The sequence below is a fragment of the Callorhinchus milii genome, unplaced genomic scaffold (assembly GCF_018977255.1).
Source record: "Callorhinchus milii isolate IMCB2004 unplaced genomic scaffold, IMCB_Cmil_1.0 Scaffold22, whole genome shotgun sequence".
Taxonomy (NCBI): Eukaryota; Metazoa; Chordata; class Chondrichthyes; order Chimaeriformes; family Callorhinchidae; genus Callorhinchus; species Callorhinchus milii.
In genome coordinates, this window is record NW_024704763.1 from 3,049,361 (window position 1) to 3,066,996 (window position 17,636).

Here is a 17,636-nt window from a genome sequence, read left to right on the forward strand (position 1 = left end):
CGCCCCACGGCCCGCAGATTTCTTTCTTTTTTTTTTCGGTGGGGGGGGTGGGGGGAATGGACTTTCCATCGATCCGTGTTAATTGGATCGATTTAGACAAATAATAATAAATATCAATAATAGTCCTCGCCTCTCATTGCAGCGCCTCGTCGAGGCCGTCTCAAAGCGCTTCGCGGGAGATGCCGTAAGATAGATTTGACTTGTGGGATTTTGTGGGCGAAGGGCGACAGCACAATCACGCACGGTAAATGAAAGCTCTTTGGCCTCGTCGCTACAGAAATAACTCCCCCCCCCCCCCCCCACCACCACACCCCCTTCCCTCCCCACCACCACCCACCCACCACAGCATCGAGCTGCTTTTTTGGAATGAGTCCCAGCGTCCTGGCGTCTCTCATCCCAGAATCAAGCTTTGCATGGAACCTCCCGCTCTCTCCCCCCACACCCCCACCCAACACCACCCCTTGCCCTCACCTGTTTCCTTCCCATTGAAATAATTCAGTTTCAGTCAAATAAATGCGTTTTATTGTTATTTGAAAGAAAAAGGGGGAAAAAAAACATAATGTAACATAATGACAGAAGCTTCACTGTTTACATTAATAGTACAAAATGTTATAATGACCAAAAATTCAAACGATTTGTGGATTCTTTACAAAGCGTACCTTCTTGACACTACATACTGATTGACCTAAATACACAATCTTCAAAAGCACATCGGTTCAAGGAGCAATTAAGCTACACATTGTACATAAGGGATGTTTTAATATCAGGTTCAATACAACTCTGCAGGATGGAATATCATTTGAAAGGGAGAGAGGCTCAGTGCCTGTATATCTCCAAGAGATGGTGCCAAACTCCAAAGCTCTGGTTTCAAACGCTGAAGGACATAAATATTATTCCTATTTACACGTTTCAAGTAGAATAGAATGACATGAGACATGGAAGCTCAGTGGTTGGACAGAATTGCATTTTCTTTTCGCACCACTGTTGGAGGGCAGTGCTAATACTGGCTAAAGCAATATCTGAAACCAACTGAATGTTTCACCTGCACGTCTCTTCTGTTACCCTTTCAGCTGCACTCGCTGCATTCTGAATCTATTATACAATAGATTGTGCCTTTGTTGCCTATCTCTTCTCCCTCGCCCCACCTTAAAGGGACTCACGATGGACTGACCAGGAGGGTTCCGCATGGTCTGGAATGCGCTCCGCTGACCGAGCTGCCTCTCCTCGCAGTTGAAGGTCATGGCCACGCCTAGGCTGGATCTCATGACCCTGGAAGTGGTGTCGGAACTCCCATCGAAGCACCTGCCCAGCGCAATCTCCTTGGCTGTTCTTGGGTCCTGATCGGTCACCGTGTAGATGCCATAGTTGTGACCCAGAGGATCCAGAGGGGCCAACATGGTGAACTCATTGGTGTTATTGTTGACGGCCAGCGGGAGATGGTTGACCAGGTATTCTTGGAGCATGTTATTAACGTTTTCCCTGCGGCAACTGGCCTGAGGGATGATCTTCACCAAGGTCCGGTCGACCCGTTCTTGGTCGTAGAGAACGCCGCTGCATTTGAACTCCAAGCAGACCGTGGAGACGCCATGACGGTCCATATCCCTGGCACTGCGCACATCACGGATGCCGTAAAGCCTGCCCACTGTCCTGGGGTGTGTGCCCCCCATGTTGCGGGATCTCACCGTGATCTCCTTCGGCCCGACAAGTTTGACCTTCAAATAGCAAGCTCGGAACTCCAACGGTTTTGGCCACCAGGCGAGGTAGTCCTCCGTCCAGCTCATCGGGTCATCCTCATTGAAGGGTACGGTGTTATAGTCATACCCGTCTCCCTCGACTCTGTAGAATCGGAAGTGGGCAGCGCTGAAGAGCGCTTCTTCACATTCTTTCAACTTCTCGTAAGGGTAGATGGGGCCGTTCGTCTCCTCGGGCATATTCGCCCTGGGTTTGGCCACATTGATCTTAAAGGCCGTCTTCTTTACCTTGGGATCTTCGTGATCCGAGCGTCTGTAGTGCAGCTTGTTCAGGTAGGGCTGAGGCACGCCAATGGAGTAGGGGTTCATCTTGGGGAAGGACTCCACGGCCTCGAGTTCCTCTCCTCCCAGAGTGGCCTTCACATAGGCCGAATAAGCATCCACCCGCTGATCATCACAGAAGGCGGGCACACAGGCCCCGTTGGAGCCAGTGATGACACTGTCAAAGCGGCCCCAGGCCCTGGGGTTGGAGGAGGAGCCGGCCATGGGCTCCATGTTGATGAGTGTCACCACGACTCCCTCAACTTGCTCGCTTGGCATAAAGCGATCGCCTCGAAACGCTCTGGCCTTCAGATAGCATCTCCTGCTCTCGGGGACGTCCAAGTTGAACAGCCTCCTCTCTCGGATCTCCATATTGCCGACCAGGAAGGTCCTCTCCTCTCGCTTGCCCCGCCGCTGGCTGACAAAGGTGAAGTCTCCTTCCTCGTCCCAGTAGCCCGTCTTGGGGTTGAGGGACCACAGCTTCATCCTCTTCAAGTGCTGAGGCATCTTGACCTGAGCCGAGTCCAGGAAGACCTTGACCTGCCCGGCATTGAGACTCTCGGTCGCGGACTCATCAGTAAAATCCACAGAAAACATGCCATAGCTCCTGAGTGGGAGAGCGGCTCCTTCCTCATCGATGAAGTTCAGGTCGCTCTGGGCTGCCGAAGCCAACGAGATGTCCCTGGGATCTAAGAAGGTCACGCTGGCCTGCACTTTGCCACTGTAGATGTCTCCATTCTGTCTGTAGAAGGAGTTGGGAGGGATTTCCAACTCGGCTACGGGGTCCTGCCTTTCTGTGCCCCCCAGAGAGATGGTGTTGCTGATGGTACAATCCAAGGTGACCGCAGGTTGCTTCCTTAGGAGTTTAATCTCGTGAAAGACTGCACCTCCTTTTTTGTTGAACGGCAGAACTTTGGTCGTGTTGACAAACTTCTGGTAGCGATCCACAAAGGTCAGCACCAGCCGATCAATATCCATGGGAACCTGGATGGAGAACGTGCCCTTGTATCCAGTCATGCTAATCCTTTTCCCATCCATGAAGAGATACCCGAACCTCATGGGCTCCCCGTTATCAGCTGCCAATGCCCTACCCCGGACAACTGCCTTGGTTTCAACGCACCTCTGACACCCACACCTGCTGACGGCCTTGATGGGAAGCACGTGCCCACTGCATGCCACTGTCCTCTCTTCCAGTTCCACCGCCCCACAGCAGTAAGCAGTGGTATCTTTGCATTGCAGGCCCTGGTCTCTCTCTCCGGCACACGTGGTCACAGGGCACCTGCCCACGTCATAGTAAAAGGAGCGGGACTGGTTCTGGTAGCAATCGTAAGGAAGGCGAATTAAGTAGCTCTCGGGTTTGGGATTACAGGACGGTGAATCTTGTGCTGGGGAAACAAGAACGTCTGCTATTAATCTTCAGATCTACACGTTTCAAACAAATGGAGTCCCATAGTGTAGTGGCTTGCACTCTCGCCTCGCAAGCGAGAGGACCTGGGTTCAATTCCCGGGAAGAATTGACAAGAATTAGGCAAGTTCCAGTACTACACACCTCTGTTTAACTAGCAATGAGTAGGAACCCGGTTGCTAGTGCTTTTCATGGTAATAATCCCTGCAAACAAACAAACCAAAAACAAACAAAAAAATGGTCACTCTATCCATGACTGTTTGTGGGACACAATCACCCACAAAATACAGTCAATTCGCAATTCACGCTACATCTCATTTTAGTAACCCAGTAAGTATTACAGTACAGTTCCCAACCAATAAGAATTAATATATATTTAATTGAGGTACTTGGTGAAAGGCCAAGGCCCACAGTGCAATGAACCAGCAAGGTTGAAAATAGTAGCCTGAGTCAAAACATCAAGCGTGAGCTAAATGTTATTTCTGGTTTGCATGATAGATAATTCAGGCACTGGGGAGGTGCAATTGGCTTGCGCTCTCCTCTTTATTTTCAAGGATCAATTATTTTTAATGAAGTAGCTTTAGAACGACCAAAAAATAAGAAATACGCAGGTTCAAGTTAATTATTAAACCGTGTTAGATGATATTACTGCTCCATTACTGTAAATATAGTGAGCTTTTTTCAGCCTGGAGGAAAATGCCTGCACTACATATGCCCAGTTGGCGGCGCCCTCTAGCTTAGATCCCTAATATCATTGTTGGCTTGTGCAATGCATAATAACTTTTTTTTAAACAAAGTTCTCCCAGTATCTGTGATCCCTATCAACACGCACTGGCTAGGCTTTCACATGACTGCATGAGATAGGTATCCAAATATGATACCATCGTGGACCTCTCCTGAACCACTTTCTTCAAGAGAAGAAACTGTTAACAAGAAAAAAATGTTTCTTATGCTGAGATAATAATAATAATTTTTTGATATAGTGCCATATCGCGTTGTTAAGACATTTCAAAGTGCTGGACAGAATTTATCGTAAAGTGAACTGACTGTGATATTGGACGTGATTCCATTGTAGACTTTAATGCCTTAAAAAACAGAACTGCTTATCTCAACAAAAAGAGCAAATGGGTTTGCAGTCCTCTGTAATCAATAGAAGTGCTGTGTCCAGATGTACAATTACCTATTATAGTAAGACTCGCAGGCCAGGACTTGATAGAGCCAGCACTGTTGCTAGCTTTGCAGTAATACTGCCCTGTGTGTCTCATCTGCAGTTGCCTCAACACCAGCATACTGTCATATCTATATTTCTTGGAGTCCAGCAAGGAGCTATTGTGATACCTGCAAAGAGACAAAACAAAGACTATTTAAAGGGGGAGAAATCTACCAAATTTAATCGGAAAGCAAACACGTTTAATGCAACTACCATTCACCTAAAACACTCTGCCCTAAACAATCAGCACTCCTCCATTAAAGCAAAGACAGTAACAGATACTACAGAATGGACTGCTGTGTTGTTACATTTTATCAAAGAAACACATATTGCAAATAATCCTTCTTATACAATATAATAACGTGCAATGTATGGTTACCAACTGCACACTGCTTGTAATCTACATTGTATCCGAGCAAGCATATCCCTTTATTCTCATGAGAACATCACAACGTTTAATATCATTGAAAAGCAGACAGGTGATTCTGTGGTGTCTGTCTCAGCTGGCTACAGAGTGTGAATGCATAAGGTTGAGAGGATGGCGGTGCCTGGCTGGGATGGGTCACACAGGGCAACGGGGGGAAGCAGAGTCGAAGTTAAAGACAAACTTAAAATAAAACTGTTCTCACCACAAGTACTTGTGTGGTGGAGGGTCACTCTGAACCTTGCAGCAGAAGGTTACGCTCTCCCCTTCACGCCTGGCTTTGCTCACAGGGTGTTTGGTGATGTACGGCTTGTCTGTGAGGCAAAGAAAAGCAAACCGCTCAAATGATTGCATCCTCAGTCTTCCTGAACATCTTTTACCCTTTCCCCTAATGTCAGTAACTGTAAATATATAAAAACTGTACACTGTAAAGTGGATTGACTGTATGTTTTGTGGGCGAAACGAGGCAGTATTAGCGTGGATTGAGTGACCAAATTATTATTTTTTTTTGAAGGGATTAAAGTAATATAGCCATCGGCTAACAACCGTGTTACTACTTACTGCTTAGTAAACAGAAGCGTGTGGAGTAAGGAAACTTGCCTAAGGTTTCGCCCAGCCTGGGAATCAAACCCTGGTCTTGCGAGGTGAGTGCTCTAACCACTAAGCTATGGGACTCCATTTGGCCAGTTGAGCGTCCCAAATGCTGTCTTTGCTGCGATCAGCTAACTCAGCACAGCTTGAACCTGCTCTGCACTGTTCTGTGTGAGTCAGTACTTCACAGGGCATTGCCTTCACCAACAGTGGACCATAAGAGGAGTTTTCAACAATTATGTTGAGACTAATTTCATCAAAAAAAACACATCTGAATACCTGCTCTCTTGAGTTTCACTTCTATGGTGAAGATTTTGTTGTCACTGCGACTGAGCGTGACAATCTCTGTCCTGTACTTTTCCTTCTTGATCTTGATGGTTGTCCTGCCGTCAGGACAGAGCCCTGGGATCCGAAACTTCCCCTTGTCATCACAGGTCATGAGGAACTTATCCGTGTTGCCCTGGAGGTAGATGGTTGCTCTGGAGGCTGGAGCCCCATCTTGCAGGTGAACCGTCCCATAGAGGAGATAGTCCTCGCACATACACGCATCGCACTGCGCATTGGCATGACCCATGGGGCATCTCAACTCACATCCTGCAACAGAGCCCACAAAAAGCACAGTCAATTCACTTTACAGTATATCCTGTGAAGCGTTTTGAGACGTTTCAACCACGTGATAAGTCGCTATATCAAATGCAAGAATTATTATTAACATCAAATGAGCCAAAAGGGCTTTCTTTCTGCATCTGAATCTCTCTTCTGATCTTGTACTTAAAAAGATATTTGTTAATACAATGCTAAGGCACTGATCTCCATTAGGTCAGTGTTGAGAGTGTTGGGCAGGTTTTTATCATGCTAAGCAAACATAGGTGTTTTGAAAATATGTGTTTGGCAAAATCCTCGAGAATCATAAATAAAAGTCACTGGTCTACATTACAAACACAAGAAAGAGCAAAATGTGTTTTATGATTTTTATATTTATCGAATGAGATCAATTGATGCATTCAAGACTGCGTTCTGGACATGCACAATTAACTCGGGCAAACAGGCTTTACATTACCGTATGGTTGTTTGACATAAGGTTTCTCAACCCAGCTGGTGACGACAGGATTGTTGAATGGCTTGGGGGTCGGCAAAGCAATAGGGGGTAGAGGAACTTTGAGCAGAGAAGAAAGAGACAAAAATAGTCAGCGAACAGAGGAAAAGAAACAGACTTGCTACGAAACTATGACCGTTAGAGGAACGGGTACCAATTGGTCATTATTGGAATGAACACTGATGTGTGTGGTTGCCCTCACCTCTAAGTGATGGATATCTCATTATTCTGACCCGCAGTGATAATTGTTTGGCAAAAAAAAAACATTGGCTAAATGTAGGCTGGTTAGAGAGAGACAAGATTGGAGTTTATCAAATCCTAACTTTGACCAACCAGGTTAGGCCATCCTTAAAAGTCGACCAGATTCACAGTAATGGACAAAGGGTTAGTGTTTACTGCAGTGATTGGATTGACATTGAGATTGATGGAGTGTGCAATAGTAGCTTCCACTATTGATCATGATGTTCACACAAGTACTTATTTGATTGGCAAGGAAAAGCGGGATGACTGAGCCTCAAGGCTGGTGCACACACAGTGAGTGTTGGGATTTGCTGGTGGAGAAGTTATAAGAGGAAGTGGTGCCAGGGAGATTGGCAGGAACTCATGGCTGGCTCAACTTGGCTGCAGGGTCTGAAAACCTGCAGAAGGTTTGGACGCATTGAGTGGCTTAGATTGGCTCCAGAGTCTGCACATTACTGACTTAGATCTACTTAATGAACTGAACTCCCAGCTTCACTTCTGAAGCCAGTACAAAAGTGAAAGTGCACAGAACCTCCTTCAAGGCACATCTCAAGACAGTCCTCTTCAACCGTGCCTTCGGTCACCCTCCTACCCCTACTCTCTTTGCCCTCCACCACTCTTGATCCCAACCCCCTGCTCGGGTCCAAATCTCTGACTGTCCAGCACCTTGGGACCCCCAACCGACTTGAAAGACGCTGTACAAATGTGAATAGTTGTTGTTGTTGTACCTGCACAGACTGTTCCTTTGCACATCCTGCCCTCCTCCACAGGTCCAAGACACTTCTGCTCCCATCTGCGACCCTGAGTAGAGCATGTCCTTCGTCGGTTCTGAACTCCAGTCTGGTTACAGGTCGCTGGGCATGAGCTCCATTCAGACCAATGGGACCAATAGCTCCGTGCCACAGTGGATGTGGCCCCTGAGGGAACAGTTTGGAATTTATTCCATTTCCAAATAATTACCAGCGATTCACTGGAATGTCAAAGTTATTGGCGCTCCATCCCCTGGCTTCTCCAACTCATCCATCATTCCTCTCCCAATGTTAATGTTTGGCATTAACCCCGATGTGGGGCTTGAACCCACAACCTTCTGACTCAGAGGGGAGAGCGCTCGGACTGCACAAGGCTGACACACAGGCTTGGCAATTAATAATAAGTAAATCATCTACCTCAATAAATTAAATGAATAAATTACCTAAGTAACGTGATTTACCTGGAGCAATATCATTTCATTAATCCAGTTACACAATTTATCTAAAAATATGATTAGGAATAAATACATTTAAAAACATTGCTTTCAAAGATGGTTGTTTATTATTGTTTTATATCGGACCTCAGACTGACACAGTACCTACCTTTTGGGCATTTGAATCGAACAGCGTAATTGGAGCACAGTTTACCAGGACGCTGCTCCTTATTGATGCACCAGAAGCCATGCTGTGGGTCAGAGTGCACCACCTCTCTGGTGTTGGCGGCCGGCATCCAGTCTGCAGTCCGTGCCTCAAGTTCAGCCGGTCTCCGACACACTCTTTCCCGATAATAATGTCGGATTCCCTCGAGCCGTTCATAGTCTCCACTACCACCGGGATGGTCTATATTGAACCAGGACGTCCATTCCCACTGAACTGAAGAGCGGAGAGGTTACCGTCAGCAGAGCCAAGAATTCACTGAGCGACACAAACTTAAGAGATTGCTTGAGAGCCACGACCTGCTCCCGAGGACACTGCCAACTGTACAGCCAACTGCTGGAAATGCAAGAGGCTTGAACGTCCAAAGCACAACTGACCTCCTGATCAATGATGTGCTGTGTATCTATCATATCTATTTTGGTAGGCTAGTGCGAAATTAAAATATCACACCAATTTATGAAATAATAATACTGTAACAATAATAGTTGCATTTGGTACAGCGCCTTATCACGTCGTAGAGACATCTCAAAGCTCTTCACAGAACATATTGTAAAGTGGATTGACTGTGTATTTTCTGGGCGAAACGCGATAGCAATAGCCGAGTGCGCACAGCAATATCCCACAAACAGTCGTGGATTGAGTAAAGTAAGTAAAGTTTTTTTTTACTTACAATATTGAGGAAGTTTTTTGTATTAACCGACTGACCTTATTATTGCATATTAAACATCAACATACACATGTATTTGTGTTTACAGTTTACCTGATGGTGAAATAACAGATTAACATTGGGGAAACGGTATTACTTTATTCAGGTGAACTATAACTGAAGACTTGAAACCCAATACTGCGTGTATCGGGTTTCATACTGCGTTGTCTCCTGAAACCGCTAAACTTTCAAATCAGAAATCAAGAGTCACCACAGGTCACAGGAGTGTGTGTGACCCTGCTACATACTGACCTTTTGATGTCCCGCAAACGACTTGGAAGAAGAGAAAAAGAACCGTAGCCTTCGCTGTAGTCATTGTGGTTTCTCCGCAAACTGGAGATTGTCTTCTGAAATCCTTCTTGACCCGTCAGCAGGTTCCTATTAAGCAACGCGTCTTATTACCATCCACAGTTTGCCACAGATCATTGCTGACAACTTGCGATCAACTCATCCCAAGTATGAAAGACAAGTTATCTTACCACTATTTGGACAGACGTTGCTTAGCTTTCCATAACCAGTTTCTAAACGCTTTTCGAGGTCGCCATACAGTATGTACCCACTTTAAAGGGTGCAAAACGTCTGACAAAACAGGTGTAGCTCTTCCACCAAAGGTCTAACCTCTTGGCAGCTTTTATCTCTGAGCAAATTCCCTTTGCACCGTGTGACTGGAAACTGAAGCTGATCCCAGCGCTGCCTCTGAAGGCAGAGAGAGAGGTCCCAACTTCACCTTCACCTTCACCTTCACTCAGACTGACTCCCGACATCAAATTGCACAGAACCCGATCAGCAGCTGCTGTGTCTATACCCTGAGCTCTGGACTGGAGCTGAGACTTGGAGTGAAACCCCTACTTCCAAACCAGGAGCCTCCGCCGCCTCCTCCCTGGTCCTCGGGAGCAGATCCCCAACCGCTCAGCTCCTGTTAGCGCAGTGCGCTCTTCCTCTCCTTCAGTCCTGAGCGATTATATAGGGGTCTGGGACCCCCCCCCACACCCCCTGACACAGGGATGGGCTCATGTCCCGCCCCAAAGCAATACTCCCCCCCCACCCCCCCCCCCCCCCCACACACACACACACACACACAGCACTGAAACCACAGGAGTCAATACATCGACTATTAACAGGAATCAAAGAGCCCGAGTCACAGCAACAGTCGGTCTCCAGATGGAAACTTAATACAACCAAATACTACACACACACACACCACACACACACACACCACAAGGAGTACAGCTGAAGAACACATTTGACTTATGCATTAAGATGAATTAATTGACTAATAGCGCTCGCTGTAGGGCGGTGGCGGTGGCGGTGGCGGTGGCGGTGATGGGGGGGGGCGGCGCGAAATTGTGTGTGGAATCGAATGGGGGGGTCACTAAGAGTTGTAAGGAGACAAGCTGGGGAATAACGAGAGGGTTCGGTCGAGAATATGGGTTAAATGTCGACTGGCGGAAACGCGTCGAGAATAGGAGCCACGTACCGTACAGGTGTTCAATTTGGTGGTGGTGGTGGTGGGGGGGGGTGGGGGGGACAGAAAAATATTTGATTTGATTTAAACCTAGTTTTGAACTTCTACACAGTGAGGCAGTCTTCAGTGTGGTTCCCCTAACCCCTGACTATAATAATATAATAATAATAATCCTTGCATTTGATATAGCGCTTCTTCACAGAATATACTGTAAAGTGAATTGACTGTATATTTGTGGGCGAACGCGGCAGCCAATTGCGCACAGCAATGTCCCACAAACAGTCGTGGATTGAAAATGACCAATTTATTATTGTTTTTGGTTTTGGAGGGATTATTATTAGGCTCTGTGTGGAGTAAGGAAACTTGCCCAAGGTCTGGTCAGCTAGAAGACTAGTCATCTGGGTTTATCCTACGGCCTCTGAACCTATGTCCTCACTATTCCCTGAAGTTTTTAGGGTCTTGACCCAGAAATCGATCGATTCTCTGGATGGTCGGAGTTAAATCCTATTGTGCTGTGGCTCTCCTGGAGGTTGAAAGGCTAAACCTTGCTGGGATGAGCCATTGAACTCGAATGTTGCCATCATAGAAATGACAGCTGGGCAACTGGACAGCTGGGGAGCAACAAATTGTCCAGAGATGCGTTCGGATGAAAATGTTAGACCAAAGGACCTGTTCAGACGGACATTAAAAGTCCAATTGCACTATTCCAACAGGGAAGGGCCTTTCTCCCAGTGTCCTGGCCAACAATCCGCCAGAAAAAAAATGGTCATTCGCTTTTTCAGCAGCTTGGGACAACTGATATCAATCTCCCTGCTGGCTATGGGTTCTGTAGTCCTGATATGTAATAGCTTATTTTTACTGAAATTCTTCCTACACGTCAGATGTAAACTGTTCCTTGGGAAATCAGAGGTTTCCTCTTGTCTTACATAAATATTTTACAGAGCTATGTATGAGCAGTGTTGGTGCCACGGCAGAACACAATGATCAGAGTAATGCCAACAGCTCACTGAGCGCTTTGTTTTCATTACTTAGTCGTTTGGAGGCAGTCGCTAGGGTTACCGTCCTCACCGTTCTTTCAGCATCTATCCACGGTTTTCCATGTCTCGAGCAACAAAACAACCCCCAGGACAGTCTGCAGGTCCAAACGTTCCAGATGTGTGCTTCTTTCTAAAGCCATAACAGCATGCTGGACAGAAAACAATGCTCATAGGCCAAGGGTTAACCATCTCATACTATGATTGTCCAGAATGTTTCCTAACAAACCAAACCGTAAGTACTTAACTGTGGTTATGAAAGAACAGCTGTGTGACGATTACTTTAGCCACGTTCCAAAAGCGGTGTTCATTGTTTAGAAAGGGTGATTAGTAGGTTTTATGTTACATTTATGGACATTCATGGACAGAGGTATCATTTTTTTAACACAAAATGCACAATTTTTGGAGCCCCCTCCCATGGTGAAATAGAAGTGATTTCACCGTGAGTTATTTTTTCAGAACATTAAGAGGCAATAACACAAAAAAAAGCAATTTGTACTCATACAGTGACCTTCACAAAAGAAGCACATCTCAACATGTTATACAAAGACTGAGCAGAGACTGCTTTAGAGTCAAGTATACAAGATGCAAACCATCCATTCTGTTCAGTAAACAGTGCAGCAGACATGCTGCAGTCATATCAGTTAAAGGGATCCCCTTAAAGAATGTCTGCTCCACAATGCTGGTGCCAGTGGAAAGTGCAGGCTCCTTGTTTGTTTCCTCTTTCCCAGTCTCTGGCAAGTATTTGCAACAAATACAGTTTACAGATACGGAGCAGATATAGTTAATTCTGTTAATGATTCAGTTAATGTTAACAAAATCCTTCCATCCCGTGGAAGTCAGTAAGGAGCGTCGCCCAAGAATTTCAATGCTCTAATTTTTTAAAATATAAAAATAAGGTAAGTTAACCATGTTTTAAGTCTCTCAGTGTCACAGACATGTTTACCTAAAGGGGTTTTGCAAGTCAACATTAAAGATCAGAGGTCCTTCATGCCTAAGACTTATTTTCTATTTAAATAACGGGATTGGAAGCAAATCTATTAGATGGAAGCTGCTCATCTGAATTACAACTTAATGGTTTGTAAGTCTGTAAATAGAAAGTTGCAATCAGCTCTGGTTTACAAATGCACATTTACAATACCAATGTTTTTAGATCCAGTCATTCAGCACAGATATCAAGTGACAACTCTCACGCTTATTGTTCATTAACTTCAAGTCCATTTGTGGTTTGAAAATAGCCGTTTGGCGCTCAAACAGTTAAGCAAGACAAAACAAGAAGACTCAAGTGGGCACTGCAATTAATGCACTGGACACTTAGCTCAGTATTGCAACTGCATTACTATCTGTTCCTATCCGTCAATGGGCTTAAAACTTAGAGTGTAAATATTTTCTTACAACTGACTGTTTGGAATGCAATCTTTGTTCTTTGTCTGTCTGTTATTTATAAACATGACAACATCATTGAAAGAAACAGTGATATAGATAATATTCTCCACCATGTAAGATAACTATTACATCACCCACTGCCATAACCTTTTGCCACTCCACATGATCAGCAGTTCATTTTGTTTTGAAGGAATTAGCCTCAGATCAGCTATGTCTGTATTGTCCTATAAATATGACTGTAAGATGACTAATCAACTGCTGAATGACTCATTAGTTCCTTCAGATAATATGGTTGTAGCTTCTTACCATCAGCTCTACGCTGTAGTCATGTATCACAAAAAGAACCCCAACATTCTTTTTCCTGCTGTGTGTATTGGTCCAACACGCTCACAAAATCACAAGTTGTTCAGATAAAGAAGCCTTTCTGTCCTTTTAATCTCACACTTCCCAAAAATCCAATCCTATCTTCTTTGCATTTAAATGTACCTTAAAGACCTGTGTCCTGGTCTGAACCACCCTTCTTGGTAACCTGTTCCAGCTATTTATTACACTCTGTGAAAAAAAAACTTCTTACTATCTGGATCCAAGTCCTTTCTTTCAATCTCCTAAAGAGATGGACCTTTCACACAGAACTGGCCATTATATGAAACCCTCTGTCAGGAAAGAGCCAAAGAAGAACTGCTGCAGAAAATGCTTTTCTCCATCTGACATTAAGTATGATCTTTGGGGTAAGCAGAGCTTGATTTTACGCCTGGTCATACCAAACATAATTAATGGTTGGAATGTGGAAATCTGAATTCTCTGCTACTCATTGCTAACACCGAGTCCATCAACTCTTTTAATGAGAATTAAGAACCCAATGTTGCTTGAAGAGGAATATTAAAGAGAATGGCGAATATCACGAGATTGGGAATAGATTAGGTGGCTCATGCGGAGAAAAATACCAGCCTCATTGGGTCCAATGACTGTTTCTGAGTTGTAATATTCTATGATTGTATGTGTGCCCAGGGAGTGCTTACGGCTGATACTGTGGGAGGCATATTTCACTTTCTGGTAGGTTTAACAGATTTTATTATCTTAATTTACAATGGGATTTTCCCATTATGAGGGGATTTTCAAATTACACATAAAGAGCTTCAAAGCCATGAGATTTAGCAGCCACAGGATTATCTTCGCCCAAGTGCTCAGAATGGAAAAGTGTTCTATTCTCGCAGTGCCTTGCCTTGATGAAAACAAAATTGCCACATTCGTACCTCTATACCTACATAAACACATATTCTGTCTCGGAGGTCTGCATAATACAATATAAAACACTTTGCGAAAGTAACTGGAAAAAGAGTGGACCCGAATTGATTTGAGTTATGCCCAAATTGTGGCCAGAGACCAAATATCAAACTTTAGTACTTTCATGGATTTAATAATAATATTTGCATTTGATACAACACTCTGACACTTTGAAATGTCTCAAAGCTGCAAAATGAGTTACTTTGAAGTGGAGTGGCTGTTACTGTGTGGGCAATTGCAGAACCACTAAGGATAGCAGCACAATACTGGTTACTCTCTGGTACCTGGTCCAAAGAATCCATGCGTGTGTAAAATGATAGTAAAGGTTGGCAGGCAACTTGACCAGGGAAGGAGACATCAGACCTGAGCCCAATCACAGTCCACATTTGCATGCACTTCCTATCAAAGGTCACTGGATGGTGATTAGGAGTGGCTCATTTTCTTCTTCCCTAGCCAAAAGACATTGAGGCCAATTGCACTGCCTGAACTGCTGTCACCGCTGAACTCAGCTATCTTAGCACCGAACCAATGAAACTTTCTGCTGTCTTTACACACATGACTGTCAGGAAAGCCTGCTGTTAGAAATATTCAAAGACTTCCTGATGTCTTCAGAGACATGTTCTTGTATAATTGAGACACCTACCTGTTGAGGACGGCAAAATCCAACCTGCACAGACCATGTAGTAATGCAGTAGTATTTTGTAGAAAGGAGGCAATCTTAGGAAGATCATCAACAGGTCCTTGTATGGATAAGAAGCAGCCATACAGCTTGTCGATAAGTCCGATATATACTACATAGCTAGAAAGAAACAAAAATAAATATTAGTACACACCAGACGATCATCAAGTTTTCTCCTCGTGAAATTGGGTTATATTTTCAAATGGCACAAAAATTGTCTCAAAGGTCGATGTATCATACCAGGCTGATATTCCATTGCAGTACCAGGGAAGGCTGCATTGTTGGAGGTGATGTCCTTCGGATGAGACATTAAACCAAAGACCCATATGCTTATTTTTCAGTTGAACGTTAAAGATCCCTCAAGACTATTTGAAAAGAGAACAAAGTTTCTCCCGTTGTACTGTTCTCCAGATTAAATGATCATGCACCTCATGACTGTATGTGGGATCGTGCAGTGAGTAAAATGACTGTCATAGCTGCACCCCAAAAATGGTCACTGCATTCGACCACAATTACCGTAAAGTGCTTTGAGACATTCCAATAGGGTGATGCGCTACTAAAAATGCTAATTCTTTCTTCTCAAAGGTTTAAGCTTACTCTGTGTACATTACATCTGCCCTTAAAAAGTCAATGAGAAGTCAATCAGCAACCTGAATTTAATACTTAGCCTATCTTTGCCAACTAGATAGTTGTAGGTTTAGACTCCTGGACTGCACCTCACTTGAGCCTCTCTTCTGCCTCTCACAATGTATTTAGTGCTCTGAGATGCTACCCTCCATGAAGGGCACTGTATAAATACAGGCTGTCTTATCTAGTGTCTTCCTGGCCAGACTGTTCTGCGAAGCAATTTTAGGAACAAATGTGCAATATTCCACTCCCTTTAAAGGAAAAGATGGATTGACTTGGTTCCCTAAGGGTATTATAAGCAAACCTCTCAAGCAAATTGGAAATAAAATGGGCATTTGTTCCCAACTCCTGCTGCCTTAAAAAGTAGCCTGCAAAGGCACAGTAAGGCAAGCGCAGCGACTGAACAATGCTAAATAAACGAGCATGGGCCACATCGAACAAAAAATTGCCAGATGAAGGATCAAAGTCTTTCAATTTAAAAAAAATGGTATATAAACACGAACCAGTGAACGGCCCGAGGTCAGTGTTAGGGCTTTAGCTTTCTGCCAGTCTGCTGTATGAAAGAACAGTTCTGTATCTGAGTGCATTCATCATTTGGCTATCGTCTCATCTCCCATTGCGGCCTCCATCTGTGGCAGTGCACATTTCCCCCAAACTCTTTATTAAAACAATCAGTTGAAACAGTATTTGTTTAATAAAAGGTCTACTTCTGAGATTGCAGACAGTGGAGGACTGGGTAATGTGGGAGGTGAGGGGGAGGGGAGAGGAAAAGAAGGGTTTGGATAAAAAATGTGATGAATGACTCTTGATTGACTTGCAACAGTCGCCCTCCCTCCCCTTTTCCCAGTTAACCACCAGCTTGTAATAATACTTTAAAACTGGAAAACACATTGATTTGGCTGAGATACAGCCTCTATTTACTACTATAAATCCTGTGAATTAACTTTTAGATTGCCAATGGTTTAAATGAGACCCACATCTGGATCAGCACTTTATTGGCTCCAGGATAGTAGCTGGATCTAAAACAATACCTGGAGTACAATGTTTGTCCTGATAGCATGTGTAGCATTGAAATCACTTTCCCCACTAATCAGTGGGTGTCTAACCTTGCACCCTCCGCACACAAGCCCACTGTAGAATTAATGAGCGAACAGGTCATTGGGCTGGTGCCCATTGGTTTCTCAAACATATGAAGGACTGTTGCACACAAGCAGACACCTACGTTCAATGTATACCAAATGTCTGTACTAAAGTGGCACACTCAATGCATCCATGCAGGAATGACAGTGCATGCATAACACTGAACATATGCTCGCACACACACAAATTTGCACAAGTCACATACAACACAGTTCACAAAGATCTGCACACATGTCTGTACATATGCAGTGGTGGTGTGAGCTTCATAGGAACTACTACTTCACTTTTCACTAGTTATATGTATTGCAACACGGAAATATTAAGTATCAGCAGCCAGAGACTATCATAAGCTGGAAATAAATCCAGTCTTTTATTTAACGATTAGTTTATCAAGCAGCTTTCAGAACATGTCGAGAAACATTAAAACTAATATTTAATCTAACAATAATTAAACATTATTGTAGAGAAATGCTGAATAACTGATCCTACATTAAATATGGAATAAGACAGCAACTGCTTTTCTCCACACAATTTAGTGGAATAAGATCGGAAGACACCAACTTGGGATTCATTCAGCATGTATTATGGAGGAACAATATTGTGGTAAATGTAAAAATAGAAATTGGGGCACTTTCAGTTAAACATTGACGTTCATCAGGCAAAATAGTTTACATTTATTTACTATCCTACATTGATAAAAATATATTTAGTTGACAAAGGAGAACAAGAGTCTGAAACTGCTTGAAAGGATTAGTTATCTTTCACTGTGCACAAAAGCTTAGATTTTTCACAGAGAAGCTTCACTATTTAATGCAAAACACTACCCAGTAATTTGTACCCAAAACACCTAAAAGGAAACCCGAACCTCTCACTGGCAGGTAGCCCCTCCAGCCAGACTTGTCATTAGAACATTCTTAATTTGTCTATTTGC

At 44.1% G+C, this 17,636-nt stretch overlaps 2 protein-coding genes across 6 annotated transcripts in view; both read right to left on the bottom strand.

The window, feature by feature from the left end:
* Positions 1–519: 519 nt before the first annotated feature.
* LOC103186665 (cartilage intermediate layer protein, nucleotide pyrophosphohydrolase) lies at positions 520–10,051 on the bottom strand. Of its 5 annotated transcripts, none has more exons than XM_007905866.2 (9): positions 9,940–10,051; positions 9,343–9,468; positions 8,331–8,600; positions 7,707–7,895; positions 6,703–6,798; positions 5,922–6,236; positions 5,257–5,365; positions 4,598–4,755; positions 520–3,397 (listed from the first exon to the last, which is right to left on the bottom strand). In XM_007905866.2, exons 2-9 carry the CDS (start codon positions 9,404–9,406, stop codon positions 1,059–1,061), a joined length of 3,540 nt encoding a protein of 1,179 aa, XP_007904057.1. In that variant the 5' UTR covers positions 9,407–9,468; positions 9,940–10,051; the 3' UTR covers positions 520–1,058. The 5 variants fall into 5 exon arrangements, with proteins under 5 accessions (XP_007904057.1, XP_007904056.1, XP_007904048.1 ...); XM_007905865.2 differs by having other exon boundaries at positions 9,896–10,051; XM_007905857.2 differs by having other exon boundaries at positions 9,830–10,051.
* Positions 10,052–14,898: 4,847 nt separating this feature from the next.
* The window catches only part of LOC103188285 (S-phase cyclin A-associated protein in the ER), a 113,137-nt gene continuing 110,399 nt past the window's right edge, over positions 14,899–17,636 (bottom strand). The window contains exon 23 of the mRNA XM_042343057.1: positions 14,899–15,058. Within this exon, the coding sequence (XP_042198991.1) occupies positions 14,899–15,058 (160 nt within the window). The remainder of the gene's footprint in view (positions 15,059–17,636) is intronic.